The sequence below is a fragment of the Calypte anna genome, chromosome 19, assembly GCF_003957555.1.
Source record: "Calypte anna isolate BGI_N300 chromosome 19, bCalAnn1_v1.p, whole genome shotgun sequence".
Taxonomy (NCBI): Eukaryota; Metazoa; Chordata; class Aves; order Apodiformes; family Trochilidae; genus Calypte; species Calypte anna.
The window spans coordinates 6,574,038-6,590,369 of NC_044264.1; the positions used below are offsets into that span (position 1 = coordinate 6,574,038).

At 45.7% G+C, this 16,332-nt stretch overlaps 1 protein-coding gene across 1 annotated transcript; it reads right to left on the bottom strand.

Moving 5' to 3' along the window:
• Positions 1–2,186: 2,186 nt before the first annotated feature.
• On the bottom strand, positions 2,187–15,791 carry UNC119 (unc-119 lipid binding chaperone). The gene is made up of 5 exons (XM_030462436.1): positions 15,653–15,791; positions 5,836–5,949; positions 4,862–4,964; positions 3,436–3,608; positions 2,187–2,544 (listed from the first exon to the last, which is right to left on the bottom strand). Exons 1-5 carry the CDS (start codon positions 15,789–15,791, stop codon positions 2,432–2,434), a joined length of 642 nt encoding a protein of 213 aa, XP_030318296.1. The 3' UTR covers positions 2,187–2,431.
• Positions 15,792–16,332: the final 541 nt, after the last annotated feature.

Genomic DNA, 16,332 nt, shown 5'->3' on the forward strand with positions numbered 1-16,332 from the left:
GCACCTTCATTACCCTTACCACAGAAAGTTTTGCTTGCTTTAAAGAACCAGAATGATATTCGGAGCAAAATGTGGAAACTTTAAGGAAAAGTAGAATTCTGCTAACTGGAAAGCTAAAGCTACAATGAGTTGAAATTTATTTCATTGGAAATGTCCAATGAGTCTGCACCAAAGTACAACTGCTCTGACTAAATACATCAAGGTGTGTATTTCTGTTTGAAACATACAACTGTTTGAAACCTATGACTGGCAGTTCTGAGCAAGCACCATTGCTGGAAGTCTTTTAAAAATTATTATTAGTAGTATTTAAAAGTTATTTCAAAGCAGGTGAGAGTTGAAAGATACCCCCAAAAAAACCTGCATAGGGTGTTAGTTATAAATACACACTCTCTTCTGTGTACAAATCTGTATATTTTCTTCCTTCAACAGCTGGAACAAAATTAATAATTACTTAAAATCTGAAAAATGTCATTTAATATATAGATAGTTTAACAGCCCTGATGGAAAACAAAAAAAATTAGGGGAGACCTAAACTTTTTGAAACTATTTTCACCTTTAGTGATTACTGTGCTGTAAAACTTCATGATCAGTAGCACGAAGCATTGTACAAACAATGAGGAAATTCCTTGTACCTCTCAAACAAATAAGCCAGCTGTACACTAATTTTATTTAGTACACTAGAGACAGAAATAGTGATAAATACGAGTCTCATTGTGATAATTACTACAAGATCCTAGTTATGTAAAATCAGTGAACTTTACATACTCTCCTAGCTACCAATCTTGATAAAAAATTCTGTGCTGTAGCCTAAATTCACTGCATTTCCTTTAGAAAACTGAATCCTTTTTCAGAAATAGAGAGCCAAGCCAAACACAAATGGTAGCACCTGTAACAGTGACCAAAACCCCAATAAGAGCACAAAAACTTCCCTGTTCTTAAGCAGATGGCTACGTTTGGAACCATTTGTAGTTCTGTTTGACTTAGGCTGTGACTAGAAAGATGCTAATCACAACTAGAAATGGGATTTTATAAAAATTATTACAATCACACCTATCTGAGGCTAACATATAATGTTCCACTTAAACTCACAGAATTCGACATGGAGACATCAAGTATTTATAGAAATATCTACAAACTGCAACTGCCTTTAATTTTTTTTTTAAGTATCAGTGAACTGACCTTCAGAGTAAGGGTTTCATGACAACAGGCTTCTTAGGTTTTGTTTTGCATACACTAGTTTTGCTTAACTCTTCTAATGTTGCTACTTCTTCACGTTTCTTATCTTTCTAAGAAGCATGTGCTGACAAACTTGGGCAAAATTAGTCTGAATACAGAGGTTTTGCTAAAATTTTGCTGTGTCTTAAGTCCTACATTATTAGACTTACTGTTTCACCTCTATCAATATCTGATGCAAAACATTTTTAACAAAGGGAAAACACTGTCCTAACGTTCTTCAAATTCAGATAAAAATAGAAAACTGGAAATTCCACACTCTCCAACTGCCCTAGGCAAATGAAAGTGTTGTTCTAACAAGCAGTGCTGAAGCCCTTATCTTAGTATTTAGCTGAGATCAACGAAAATAGACACAGAAAACACAGAGCATGACTAGGCTGAGTGTTAGTTATGTAAAAACGCTAAAGAAAGCTAAAATCCTTCAAATTTTCCTGATTATTCTGTAACCAGCTTACAAATCCTGAAATGAACGGAAAATGTTTATGGAGGCTCAGAGACCCTTGGTTCTATTTTGCCTTCATTTGAAATGTAAAAGGACAGTACCTGATGACAAATAGCCCTGTCACTGAACTACTGATCTTCACGGTGTGTTTCACTGTTTCCAAGATTAAACAGTAAATTACACAGAAGGACCAAAAACTCAAGAATGAGACATTTACAGAACAACTCTGAAGATGAAACTCGCTTTTGTAAGATGTGTGATGCTCAACACTTTCAATTGGATGTACAGGTTAAATTGGCTGTGCCTTTGAAGCATTTACAAAGAGAAACAAATAAAACTGCATTTGCATCTATCTACTCACATGGTTTCTCAGATTACATTCTTTGAGAAAGCAATCACATCCTAGAAGATAATTGAGGGCAAGAACACAAATCTGCAGAATTAGGGCAAAATCCCCCAGGTCCCACAAGGCCATTTTCAAAGCAGACACCCAAGGAACTTAGGGCAGTGGTATCCAAAGATCATTGTAGAACCGCTTAAAGTTCTGAAGAACTGGATCTGCTTCAAAGCTCAAAAAAAAAAAAAAAAAAAAGATGAGACTGGGAAATTTAGTCATGAAACTCCTACTGTGGCAAAGAGTCCTTGGTGGATCACTGTTCAGCTGACCCTGCGGGCAACTGAGCAGAAGGTGTTGGTATCCCTGACGGCGTCGTTAGGAAAGGGAAGGCCAGCACAGGCTGCCTGTCCATCCCATACTCAAGGTCCTCCACTGTACGAATAATCTGCCTTGTTGTGCATCACGAGCTTGTTGTCTACAAAGTAAAAACTGTCCGACTGTGTCTCATAGGGATGAAGGATCATCTCGCGAACTGCAGGGGGGGGGGGAAAGAGAGAGAAAAAAAGAAAAAGATAAAAATAAAAAAATTACTCGTGTTGCACAGAAGCCCTACTGAGGCAAGCCTCTGCTCTGAGTTTCTGTTACTTTCAACAGCTTTGCTCAGATGCAGAAAATTCCCAAGTGAAAAACCAAAACCAAACCAGAAACCTACCCAAACCATCGTTTGACGATATCTTTCAAAGAACTCAAACACAATCATCATACACTAAGGCACCACACAATGTGTATGTGTTCTACCTAACCTCCAACCAATATCACACTGGAGTTTGCAGTCCTTTTTTTTTTTTCTTTGTTTTTAAAAAAGGTGATAAAACAGCAAACTTGAAGGAAATGTGTTCTGGTGTGACAATAAGTAAGCAGCAGTGTGTCACTGTGTTTTCCACAGACTGTGATGTAAATGCTGCCATACATGGTTGGGGGTTGTAAAGAATATAAAGTCACACAGATTTAGTATTGATGCTCTTGTGTGTTAGGAAAGAGGAGAGAAAATAAAAGTTATGGTCATAGTAAACCTCTCAAGATATCAGTATAGCATATCAAACAGATTGTAACACAAGTCACCTATTTGCTGGATGTCTTTTTAATCCTAGATTTTTAGTTGGTTTATAACAAAATTATTATTTTTTTTTCTCCTTGACACTGAAGCTTTTCTTTTATGAACAAAAAAAAAAAAAAAATGTATCTGGTGGGTGGCAAGATACATGCTACTAGCAAACAAAATCCGTAGTAACACAGATACAAAATTACCTGGAAATATTCTACCCTACCCACTGTCTACAGAAAGCTTTTAAAGAAAGGGCTTCTTCAAAACACCCGAGATTACCATCACTGTGTGGTATCTCAGTAATTAAAGAGCACTTACTGAGATCCTCAGAGAGCTGTGGGAATTCATAGATGTGCTCACAAGTATTTTTACTGCTGGGGATGCAGAACCCAAATTCAAAATCAAAACTCTTAAGCAACTGATCCCGGAAGTAGTGCCTCTCAATCATGCGGAAGTTATTAATAGGTTTGTCCCCTACAGTGAATTCCACCCTGAAAAAGAACAATAAGATTGAAATGAACTTTCATCCTTAAATAAGATTTTCAACCATTCCTGAAAGGTAGAAGAGAGCTCTTCTTAAAAAAAAAAGTCAAAACCCTAAAGCAAGGGTAGTAACCAAATTATAATTTCCTCTTTTTCTTAAACCATGCTACAAGGAGAGAATTTCAGCCAGCACTGTGTTCAGGTTTCTCTTGCCAAGAAGTACAGCCTCTTGCAGAAAGGTATTAGTTACATACCATATGCTGTAAGTAAGCCAGGAGGACTCTGTTGCTCATTAGGCACAAATCAAAAGTTGGGAATTTACCATGTTAACCAAAGAGGTGCTAATTGATAAAGAACTTCAATTTACCTCCCAAAGCAAAGTCTAAACCATGGACAGCTTTAAAGGTTAGCAGGAAGTGGTAATGTGCAACCTCACTCTAAGTATATTTTCTGACCAAAGAAAATAATTCTTTTGCTGAAGTTTCCTGAGTTTTAGTCAACTCTCAAAAATACATTTTATTTTTTTTTATTATTATTGCAAAGCTACTGTACATCCAATCTTGTGAAACACACATTTGCTATCAAACTGGGATCTATCAAACTGCAATCCATGAATACAAACGAATGATTCCTGAAACAAATAAGTTTGTGCTGGAAACTGTAACTGATGCTCGATTATAGTACTACAGACCTAATGACATAATAGCAATGTTCATAAAGCTCTGGGTTAGATCTGATAACTTAAATTTAGGTGGATGTAAAAAGAAAAACAAAGTAAAACAAAGATAACAAAGAACCTGCCATGCCGTGACTCAATATCCTTCTAAAATCTCCAGTTAAGACCAAGCAGGCCTCCAGCCTGCTCTTTGGAGGGCCTGGAGAGCCAAAAACTGCATCTGTCCACACATGTTATTTTGCTGCAGATAAATCTGTAGCTAGTAGTAAGTTAGTAGTAATAGTTAGTAGCAATCACTACTATAACACACAAAAAAAGGACTTGGAATACCTGGGTAGTTGGTCCACCTTATTTTGCCCCTTTAGCATTAATTTTTTCAATGCCATGCCTATTGCTGAGGTAAATAACAGAGCTAAAGGGATGGAGGAAGCAAGGCTTCCAGCAAAGATGTTTGGAAATCCTCACAATAACAAAAGATTCCTATTAAATTAACTTCCTGACAGGATCGACAAGTAAAAGCCACTTTTAACAAAATTTCAGTTGTTTTCTCTACAAGAAAAAAGCAGCACAGGAGCAATTACTTACGTGGCTCCCACCTGCCGGAGTCTAAGAAAAGCTGGGGTGAACTGATAGCGTACGAACCGTCCAGCATTGGGGTCAATGTCCTTCTTGTCATTGTGTTCACGTTCTGGAAAAGTGCAAAGCAAAGCTCCATCAGTTTTCTAAGAAAGAATCCCAGTGAAAACACTTGTAATCATGGACTGCAAGGAATAAACCAGGAAACTCTTCTGAGGAAGACTGGTGAGGTACTTACTCTCTTCCTATCCTCTCTGAGGCATCCACTATGGGTGTTTCAGAGACAAGAGGATGCAAGATGGCCCTTTGGTTTGGTACACACACTGCTCCTACCTCTGAGTCAGGATTGCAGTGTGGTGCTGAACAAGCTGTTCCCCTTAGCAAGTCTGGTTTGCTATCTCTAAGCTACAGAAAACTTCCTCTCACCTGCAGCAGGGAGATGGGGAAGATTTAAAAGAGTGCTTGATCAGGAAAAGAACAGTTGCCCTGGGTTTGTATTACCAATGCAAGAGCTAACACTTTGGTGGTTACAAGTAACATCTGAAAAATCAGGAAATAAAAATATGCCTGTTTTCAGTTTATCTAATTTGCAAAAGTGACAAAATTTCTCCCTTTCAGGATTACCACTTACATGACTCCTGAGTGAAAACTGTGAAGTACAGGGGGCCTTCTAGACGATGAAAGCCAAGAAACTAACACACGGTGACCTTCTCCTCCATTTCTGCTTACAACATCCATCTGTCCTTTCTCATCACAGATGGCAATCACAAGAAAATAGCAGCAACCAGTTCTGTTCACTGTGCTGGTACAGAGGGACACCCAAAAAGCATTTTTGCTACAAGCTGGGACTCCAGCTCTCTTGAAGTCCACAGCATCTCCTATTTTTGAAAAATTTATTGAGTAAAAGGAGTGGGAAAAGGCAAAATGAAGTTGACACCAGCATGTGTTTGCTCATGAAAACAGTATTTTGTGTGTGCACTCACCTGAAGCTGCTGGCTTGGTGATTTCAAACAAGACTGTGCCAGATTCCATATCCCGGATTTTGAACCTGGTGAAGTCTATCTTGTAAACATTTTCCTCTGGGGTGCACAAATAATCTGCAGAGGAAAGCAAATCTCCATGAAAGTTGCCTAGAATTAGCAGGTATTACTCTTTGGAGGTCACAACCAGCAGTGAGAGCAGTCCAAATGCAAGTCCACTACTACCTTGGGTTTAATCCAAAAACTGAGGTCTAGGAAGACAATTCCAGCTATGAATTCTCACACTGCCCTGCTTGGATAGGCCAGGGAAAAGGCTTGTTTCACCCAGCACTGGGAGGTCATCACCTTTTTCCAAACCTGTGCCAACATCTTCTGTATCCATCTCCCCTCAGGGTACTGATAATAGTCAGCACCTCCATCAAATCCTAGCCTTTTCAGTCTAAGAGGCTTTGCCCATTTTAAAAACTGTCCTCTGGCAGAATGGAAGTGCTAAGCAGCTTTGTGAGGACTAAGCCGACTGAACTTAACTGGAACAGGAGTGTCCTCCCTTGTGCCACCTCCCTGTCTGCAGACAAAGGATGGCCTCTTCTCTCCACCCATGCTTGTCCCATGCTAGGACTCTTTCTTCCTCAATACAGAAAACAGTGTTAAAGCTTCTATCTGGACTAGGAAACCAATCTGGGAACAGAGCCCTTCCTTGCTTCCCCCAGAGTCAGTATCTTCAAGAGAAAATCCTTGTTTCTGGCTTCAGCTTTGCTGTGCCCTGAGAGAGCTTCCTGACCTGGGTGTCCTCTGCGAGGAGGAAGCAGTGGTACTTCAGTCTCACTGCACATCTAAGCATAGACTGAAAGTAGCTCCAAAAATGTATATTATCCTGAAAAATCTACATAAAAGGTGTATGTATCCAGGCCAGGTTAGCTTTCACATGACTGTGCACCCGCCCGTCATAGGAGACTTGTTTTGGAGTTTCTAAGGTGAAAGTAATACATTACCACTTTAATGCTAAACCCTTTCTCAGCTACTAATTCCTGCTGTTAGTCCGAGTTAATCGCTCATTTCTGCCTGCTTTCCTTTTTCTAAAATTCAAACACAGCCACCCACCTCCATTTTATTCACTGACCACATGAAAACAAGTCACAGTGTGCTCGGAGATCACACCTGCCAATTACAACCCCTCTCCTTCACAAACCGGGGACCCACATTACGGCTGGGGGGTTTTGGGTCACGAGCCATTGTTAGCATATCCTGGAGGTAAGGAGTTAATGGCTCTGGTGTCATAAAATAACATCCCAAATGCCACATGGCTGCCAGACAGCAAGGCGCTCCGGCTGGGATCTGTAATTACAGACATCAGGCCCCTTGGTACCAAACTGGCTGGAGGCAGCAGGATGGAAGATTTGCTGCTGGGTGCTGCTGAGCAGTCACTGCACACCTAGCACCTCTGCTTTCCCAGCAGGCCTTTATTTTTTGTAAACTTCAAGCTAGAGAGTGGCATGCTCACTGGGACAAGGAACCAGGGTGCTAAATGGACTCTCTGGATGGTTTTGATGCCCTTCATCACCAGCATCAGTGAATGCTTCAAGGAGTGGGCTCGAAGAGAGAGGATTGGGTCTGAAGCATCTCTGGCATTTGGCAGGGAGGTTTGCCTTTCCTCTCAACACAGCATAAAGGAAAACTAACACCAGTACCCATACTGTCAGGAAGAACAAGACAAAAGCTCTACCTTTTTACTGCCACAAAAAATACAAGCCTGCTGGTGGACAAAATAACCTAAGAACAGCACAAAATCTTCTTTTCTGCCTTTAACAGTAGCCAAGGAGATGGGACAGAAATTTAAATCAACCCTTTGCCTCAAGCCCCAACTCTTATAAACCCACAGCTAGACATCCTCCAATCACATGATGATTTTAGGCTCTAACACATCAGCCAGCCCAAATTCCTAACACAACCCCACAGCTTCCCCACTCCAAGCAGACATATGCAGAAACACCAAGCGACAGGAGCAGGCACAGAGTCCCACAGCTCCAGCTTTGCCCATGGCCACACTCAGACCACCTGCTCTCCACAAAGGCAATGGGCTGTACCAGAATGGGCTGGCAGTTGCCTGGGAGCCTGGGACACCTTCCCTAGAGCATGCAAGCAAAGTCTGAAGCAGCATTCGTCTGCAAGTTAATTATTAAGTGTTTTTCCTCCTGCAGAATTCCTGCCCATCCAGCACCATGGCAACAGCTTTATCCTCCTCCTTGGCAGCAGTGTTGCTGCAGTAACAGTGTCCATGACTCATCTGGAGGAGACCAAGTGCCAAGCAGAGCCACCAAAGAGGAGCAAACCCCAGGCAGAATCCCCACCACGGTCATTGGTCTCTGCATCCCTGCTCTACATTTTCCAACTCTTTTTTGCACTGAAAATATATTAATCTTTAAAAAAATAAAAAATAATTTTTTAAAAATCAACATGTCAGTATCTAACTGGATGACATTTGGGCAAGATTAGCTGCCAGAGTACTGCAATCAAGTGGTTTTTCATCCTCTGGCAGTGCCCAGTCTCTTACCAGGAAAAAAAGAAAGTTATATATATTCCTCTCAGTCTGAATTAAATTTGCTTGCTGCGATTCCTGTTCAAACAATCAATCAAAGTAGCCACGTGCTGGTTTTTCCCCATACATAACAGAAGCCTGCAGCTACGCTGGAAGGTCTTATTGGGAATGAGCTGCTTGCAATTGGCAGATACTTCTGCTTAGCTGAGCACTGTCAGATTTGCTAATCTCATCCCATACATACTTATTTTTAAATTACTGTAGGGCCCAGCTGCCCACACTTTCACCACACACTGAAATTTATCATCTGCTTTCACCAGCCTGGTTCACTATCACCACAATGTGGGGAACAGAGGCAGCATCCAGCTCTATTTTAGACATAAGGCAGATCAAACCTCTGTCAAGTGAAGTGGATCATTACAAGAAAGGTTGACTCTGTGTCTCAGGACAGAACATCTTCTCTTTTCTTCCACTTCCCCTGAAGCAGGTTGTGTTGTTCCCCCCTTATTAACAAAATGATCACATTGTCTCCCTGAACAAGCCTTCAGTGCTCTCCTGATTCAGAGCTGACAGAGAGCACGCTCTAAACCAGGGATGGAAATATCAGCACTGTCTTAGGAAACCCAACAGATTGGCTTTTGCCTTGGAATACCCATATCAAGTAGTGCAAGAACAGGTCACAAAAGAGGAGGCATTTCCCACTTCTCCCTGAAGCCCACTGCCATATCCCAGGGCTCCACATCCAACTTCTTCCTGGAAAGTGCTCACCAACTGCTGAATTTATTCTCAATGCAAAGAGCAAACTCTTTACAACACACCCAGGCTTGCTATCAGCAGCTACTTCTCACTCACTCACTCATCACTACTCCTGCTTGTGTCTCTGCAGCTACTTTCCCATAATTTCTGTGTCATGCCCAAAGATCTACAACTCTCCACTCTTAGAGACAGTTTCTATCTCAAGACACAATGGATTCCTTCATAAATTCCCCTATTATCTTTGTATAAAAAAATAATTCCAAACCCTCCCCACCCAAAAAAAAAAAAAAAAAAAAAAAAAAAAAAAAAAAAAAAAAAAAAAGCAAGGAATTTGTTGAGAGGTCTCTAACTTTACTATCAGAAGCAGAGGATGCTCATTCCCTGTGTGCAGTTCAGAGGTGGTACCTCTGCTGTGCAATCCAGAGAAGAGGCGGTGCTCCTCCAGGAAATCTTCCCTCCCCTCCCCAAAACCACCAAGATTGCAAAAGGAACCAGCAAAACAGCCCAGACAATGACAGCAGGCACTGCCTATTCTCATTGTGAACAATGGAACACTGAACCCTGGTGCATATTGCCAGTCATGTATTTTAGCAAGCTGGTGTTACAAAGGAGCACAAAAGGTGAGGGATAATACAGTGATAGATAATACAGGAAGAAAGCTACTGAAGGCACTTTCTCCTCCTGTTATTTCGGTTGACCAGCAGATGAGATTAGGTGTTTGATCCTCATCAAAGAAAGCTAAAAGTCAATCCCATGTTTTCAGATTTCCTTTGAAAAACCACCCCACTGGGCAGATTTTAACAATAGTTCATGGGCAACAGGGTTAGCACTCCTTGTCATGCTCCTTTTGAGATCCCATCTCCTTCTCTGCAGCCAGGGGAGGGCACGTGTCCCCTTTCACAGACATTATAGGTATTTCTGCAGCGCTCATCAGAGCACCTCAACTCAGATCAGGCAGCTCTTATTTAAAGGCTTTAATAGCAGAGTGTACCTGGGGTAAGAAAGAGCTCAAAATCTAGGTGTGAAAATGGGTGTAAATTAGGATGCTATACAAGAAACTGATGTAACAGCTGTGACTTGTAGCAGGGACATCTCTTCCCAGCAGAGGCAATTACATGAATCTGGGGAATGAGAAGGCTCCTGTAGCTATGCAGGCCGATTTCTTAACATGCATTAGCCAACAAGGTCAGAAGGTATTTTGAAGACAACTCCCAAGACATAAGCCAGGTATAAAGCAGAGACAACTGCAGATGAATTGGCTAGGAGCTAGAGATTAGGAGATTATCAGATTGAAGAGTCTCAGGAGGAAGCGAGCAAAAATAGCAGGCGCCTCGAGAAGATGCTGAGTGGTGACGCAGGACAGCATGCAAGCCCTGGAGGGGAAGGCAGGGCAGGTTTCAAGTGGTACTGACAGCCCTGCTTAGACAACCAGAGCTGACTTAAATGCTTTAGGTTTTTTTTCTTCATTTCCCCTGCCCTCTGCCTCAGCAGTTCAAGTCCCATAGAGAGAGGGGTGGACGATCCCCTCTGTTCCCAAAGGGTTTGGTGAGAAGGAACTGAGGGGCAGCAAGGGGGGGAAGCACCCACAGCTCCCAGCCTAGATCAGTGATCAGATGCTAGGATCACCCCAGGGGAAAAATCTTGTCCTAGAAGTATCCCATAGGAGTTTTTGCTGCAGTGGAACATTTACCAACCAGCACTGTGAATCAAGCAGTGGGGTTCAGCCCAGCTGGCTCCAAAAATGCACTCTGAAAGGTACTCACCACCTGTAAGGTGCACCCATCCACAGCATGCCATACCACACAATGCACAGTCCTGCTGCACAGATCACCAGGTTCTGCTTCTTGTGGCAACTTGTTCACTTTTTTTTAAGATGGAGCTTTCCAGCCTTCACCCTCTCACATTAATTTGATCACAGGCCTCCAGGTCCTGTTAAGGAAGGATGGAGCTCTATGGCCTCTAAACCCTGCTTCCTTCCCTCTTCTCCATGCTAATTGTTCTCAAAGTTTGAAACCACGTGCACAAAATCAGCTCACTTTTCCAAAGCAATCCAGCTCTGCCCAAACCCCCAGGCTGACTCCCCCACCTCTCCCCTTACCTTAACCACTTTCACCACGGATGATCCAAACCCCCAGTGCTGGAAAGAGGAGCCCACTCAGCTGCCCTGTGCTACACACACACCACATGTGCTGCCCCTGGAAAGCTTCACAGATCATATTGTACCCTGAGACTCCTTTTGAAAAACCAAAACCTTCATCTTTACCACACTTGGACTTTGGGCATTATCACCGAGCCAAACACAGATGTGGTGCTGCTGAGGAAAGGAGTCATGGTGAGAGCAGCTTGACACAGGGCTGAGCTATTGCTCTGCCACAAGAAATCAGCATAGCAAAATGCTTTTACACATCACAGCCCTGAACTGTGGAACAGTGATCCATTAACCTCCTCACTAACACTCCCAGCTAATCAGAGCTCATAATATGCTTGATTTTCCAAATTAATTGGGGAAGGGAAGGAAAGTCATGGTCCAGGAGCAGCTTTGAAGATTGATTTTTGCACATTAACACTACGGGGACATGGATATAAAAGTCACCCAGGAAGGGTCTGATCTGCCTGGCCCATGGAGGCAGCCCTCTGCCAAGCTGGCCTTTAGCTAAAGCTGCTAAGAAAAATCTCAGAGAAATCCCAAAGGATAGCTCAGGGAAGAGATTAGTTTAAGAAATGATTAAGTGCATGTTCCTTATTTTTAGGTTTTGTTTTGTAATTGTTTCCAAGTATGTAATCAATTATTTAACCCTTTGGGTTGCTAAAATAAAACAAGCTTTAGAATTAAACTGAAAATGGAAGCTTGAAGCTATTATTACAAACTGTCCATGTGCCTAAAGCTGTGACAAGCAGGGCAGTCTCAGAGGCTGGCATGTGGCAAGAGGATGGCTCTATGGGGGCTGCAATGTCATCTTTCTGCTGATCACCAATGACTCTAACCCCAAAAATGGAGGAAGAAATTAAAGCTCTGCTTGAAGCAACCTTGCCCTGCAGCTAATGTGGGAGCATCACAGTGAGGCCAAGCAAGGCTGTGAGATGCAGCATGGCCAAAGACACAAGGGACAGTGCCTGGGGACAACAATTCCAGATCCTCAGCTGGCTCCATGAGGCAGGACACAATATTTGCAGACCCCAACATCCCAGTAACTGCAGACAGTCTCCTCTGGTCCTCTGGCTGCTTCAGTAATTAATTGCAACTTGAACTGAGCTGCACCCCGCTCTCGTGCTAATCCAAAGTTAATCACTTTGTAAGGTTATTCCACTTTTTTTGCAACCCTAGTTGTATGATCAAGTAACAAATCTTGCTAATTGCAAAGAAAATGGTTTACTCCCCTTACACCTCTGACCCAGATGGAACAGAGCCAGAGCCAGCCCAGTCAAAAGGCCCAAATATCCCGGGGAAGCACCCTGGACCCATCAGGCTGGAGACCCTAGCGTGCCTGGAAACAGTCTGGTCCTGGAGCTGCTGGAGAATTTAACATTGAAAGGACACAGCTCCTCTTTAAGCTTATTAGAAGCACATTAAGAGCAGAGCCCAGCTGGCTCTGCTGGCTGGCTACTGCCAGGGTTTCTCTGGGTTAGCAGGAAGGATGCTTTGGCCACAGAGCCACATCCTGCGCCTCCACCCTCCCAGCCTGAGGCATTTAACATTTGGCCACTCTTCAACTGTACCTGTTTGGAGAAGAAAGCCCAGCTGTGTTTCCTGAAAGCAAAACAAGCTCTTTCTCTAGACCCAACTGCCACAGTAGGGCTAATGGTCAACAGGTACCAACCATGAGTGTGGCTCTTCTGAAGCACCAGCAGATTTGCCTCTGTACCAGGAAGTACAGAGCAAACACAAGATGGCAAAACCTGACTCCAAAAGAGCATCTGCAAGATCAACACACCCCAGGGCTGGAATGTCCCCCCAGGTGTGAGGAGGGTGCCCTGCTTCCCCAGGCAGCCATGCTACAGAGTCCCTCCTGTCACTAGATCCATGTGGAACTCCATACAGTAGCAGGATTCTGCCTCTCCCCACACAAGCTGGAAGGTTGTTCAGAAACACACAGGCTATACATGGTGTAAGCACATCTAAATCACACGTTCCTGCAGTACTAAGCCCTCCTCTAACACAGTTTATCCTGAGTTTTTGTTTGCTGAAGCAATGCTAAAATGTAACCAGACCACCCCAGGCCCATGGGCAACATCCAGCTTATCTACAGTCCCTCGATGGGGTGAGCTCCATGTTACCGTCCCATGAGTTTAGATAAAGATGAGTTATACCCCATCTGGAGCCACAAGGGATATCCAGGGCACCAGGGAATTTCTGCTGTGCCCCCACCTTCAACTTCTTCTTCAACTTCAAACTGTCTAGAGCACCACAACTATGGGCATCAAAACCAAAATTGCTGAAAAAGGGCATTGTGCCTGCATCTCCAATGGAGAAGCTGGGGCTGGAGCAGCCATGAACTTCTCCCCACAGTCTGGTCCTTACTCCTCCCTGCAGCTCTCTTTGCTTGGAGCAGAAGACTGGAGTGGTTTCACATTGCTATTTTTGGGAACCTGTTTTTAAGCTTTCTGTGGTCTATGGAAATTAATAAAGGCCACAGAATATCCTGAAGAATCATTACATCAATAAAGACCTGAAGAATATTTTTGCACCTTTGTGTTAAACCCACCAGGAAGAAAACTAAGCTTGAGAAGGGGTGCTGCACAATACCACTAGGCAGTAATATACAACATGCTCAATGTGGATGCACTGTATACTTGTACCCCCCAAATGCACACCAAAGATTTGTCTGTCCCCTGCACCCAGCAGGACAGAGAAGCTCTTCCCATGGGAAGGCTTTACCAGTGCCTCGTTCTTGCTTGGCATGACCCAACTGCTATCCTTCTCCTCAGGAGGGGAACAAACAAATTTTTATGCATTTCACATCTTCCCCCTGTGCCAGAGCACGCTGGCCCATGGTTGGAAGAGGCAGGAGACAACCAGCTCCACTTCTGCCCTGGTTCTGAACCCAGGGTGACCATCTCAGACTTCCCCATGCCCTGAGAACATGGGTGCTTACCAAGAGCCACTCACCACCCACGCTGGCCAAAGAGATGCCACGTGAGGGGGGGTGGGGATGACCATGTCCCTGCAGCCCCTCCAGCTAGCACAGCTGAAGGCAAGAGGCCCACAGGGAACCACAGAGCCAGGAGGGAAAGTGGTTAACACAGCCATGGCTTGGAGTCACCATCCTACTGCCATTCCTCCCAGTATGCTGGCAGCATGCTCCAGTGCCTGCTGCACAGCTCTCCCTGCTACAAGCAGCAAATTTCTGGGCCTGGGCAGTGAATCACACTGCTGCAGTCCCTCAGAGCATCTCAGCACAGAGAAGGGGACCCCAGGACCTGCCAGAATCAGCAGCCCCCCCTTCAGAGAAGCCTCCAGACCACTTGCTGAGAGTAAACTCTTTCCTCCCACCTGCCCATCACAGGCAGGGGCTGCCTGCACGCACTGATGCTCACAGCCGCATCCTTCCTCTCCAGGGCTCGTCACGCCGCACAGCCCTGGCCTGCGACACCAAACCGGCTCTAACACCACATCACAGAGCACTCCAAGATGAGGAGGAGCTCAGCCGGACACCCAGGCCAGCCCCCTCCTCCCTGCCAGTGCTCGTCTCCTCATGCCCAACCTGCTGCCTGCAGAGACACCACCCAAATCTCTCAGGACATGCAAAAATAGGCTTTTTTAGTGGGGAGTGGGGCAGACCAATGCTAGCACATGCCTTCTCCCATCACAGTTGGCTTGCTGCAATCCTGACAGGTCCAAGGCAGCTGCCTGGTCCCAACCGACCTGCTCTGCCAAGCATAACAAACCCTCCAGCTCCTGCCATCCCTGAGGATTCTCTGAACACCAGCAGTGCTATACTAGAGAAACCGGGGGGATGTGAGGGGGAAGGGCTGCAGGATGGGATTGCAGTAAAGTCCCCCCTGTCCTGTGGCCATGGATCCAGCTTGCCCCACTGCTGCGGGCACAGGTTAGGGGCTCAGCATGGCCCAGCCCTGCTAGAAGGGGCACAGATACAGGAGAAGAGTGACGGGGAGAGGACTGGGGGGCATCTTAGCACTGACCTACGACCCTGGGGAGGGGGGGAGCTGCTTGTGCACCACAGCTTGTGCAACCCTGGGAAAGGAGGGGGGGGAGCTGCATGCCCATCACTAAGCCCCAGGTCCGGGCATTCCCTGAAGGTCTAAGAAAACCTCCAGCCTCCAGAGTGAGATGGGCCCTGTCCCCTGCCGTACAGCGTCCTCCGGGGAGGGGGGACCAGCTCCTATATTCTGTGTGTCCCGGCCCCACCAAAGCAGACGCGTTCCCCATCCCCTGCACCCCGCGATCGGCCGTCCCCTCTCCTCGCTCCGACGTAGCCCCATCCCGTACATCCCCCTCCCGGAGCATCCTCATCCCTCAGCCCCCCCTCCCCCCCCAGCAGCCCGGTGCAGTCCCCTCCCCGTACGCACCGCTGGTGACCCGCTGCAGCCCCAGCACATCGTCGGGCCCGATCAGCGCTTTGCGGCCCAGCTCCTCCTCGGTCCGTGCCGCAGCCGCCGCCGCCCCGCCGGCCCCGGTCCCGGTCCCGCCGCTCTTCTTCACCTTCATGGCCCCGCCGCCGCCACCGGCGGTATGAGTGGCCCCGGCCCCGCTGCGCTCCGCCGCCGACCCCGCCGCACCGGGAGGGGCATCGCATCGCCGCTCCGCCCGCCCCGCGGCCCGCCCCCCGCCCGCCCCAGCGCAGGGGAGGGAGCGAGGGGGTACGGCCTCCCCACCGGCTACTGCCAGAGCCACCCCCCTACCCAAACCCCCCGTTATGGGGGCCCCATGCGGGCACAGACCCTACCTCTGCGGGCACGGCTTGAGTGCCCACCTATAAGGCGAAGGGGAGAGGGCTATAAACATCCCCCAAAAGATCTTCAGGCTCATTACTCAATGGAGGAGCTGAAGCCTATTAGGGTATAATTGACCCTTACACCTACCAACAAGAAACAGACCCCCTTTGGTAAGAACTGCTGCCTCACAGCAGCTGAACCCCAAAAGTTTCCCCTACCACAGGTGTTTTGGATTAAATCCCCATAAAAGCAACGAGGAGGCAACCAGGCAACCTGGACCAGGGCTGGACACCAGCACCCACAGAGGGATAACA

Coding starts and splice junctions, on each gene's coding strand:
- UNC119 (XM_030462436.1), bottom strand. CDS start 15,791: ATGAAGGTGAAGAAGAGCGGCGGGACCGGGACCGGGGCCGGCGGGGCG. Junction 5,950..15,652: donor GCTGCAGCGGGTCACCAGCG/GTGCGTACGGGG, acceptor TTTCCTCTGCAG/ATTATTTGTGCACCCCAGAG. Junction 4,965..5,835: donor CACCAAGCCAGCAGCTTCAG/GTGAGTGCACAC, acceptor GCACTTTTCCAG/AACGTGAACACAATGACAAG.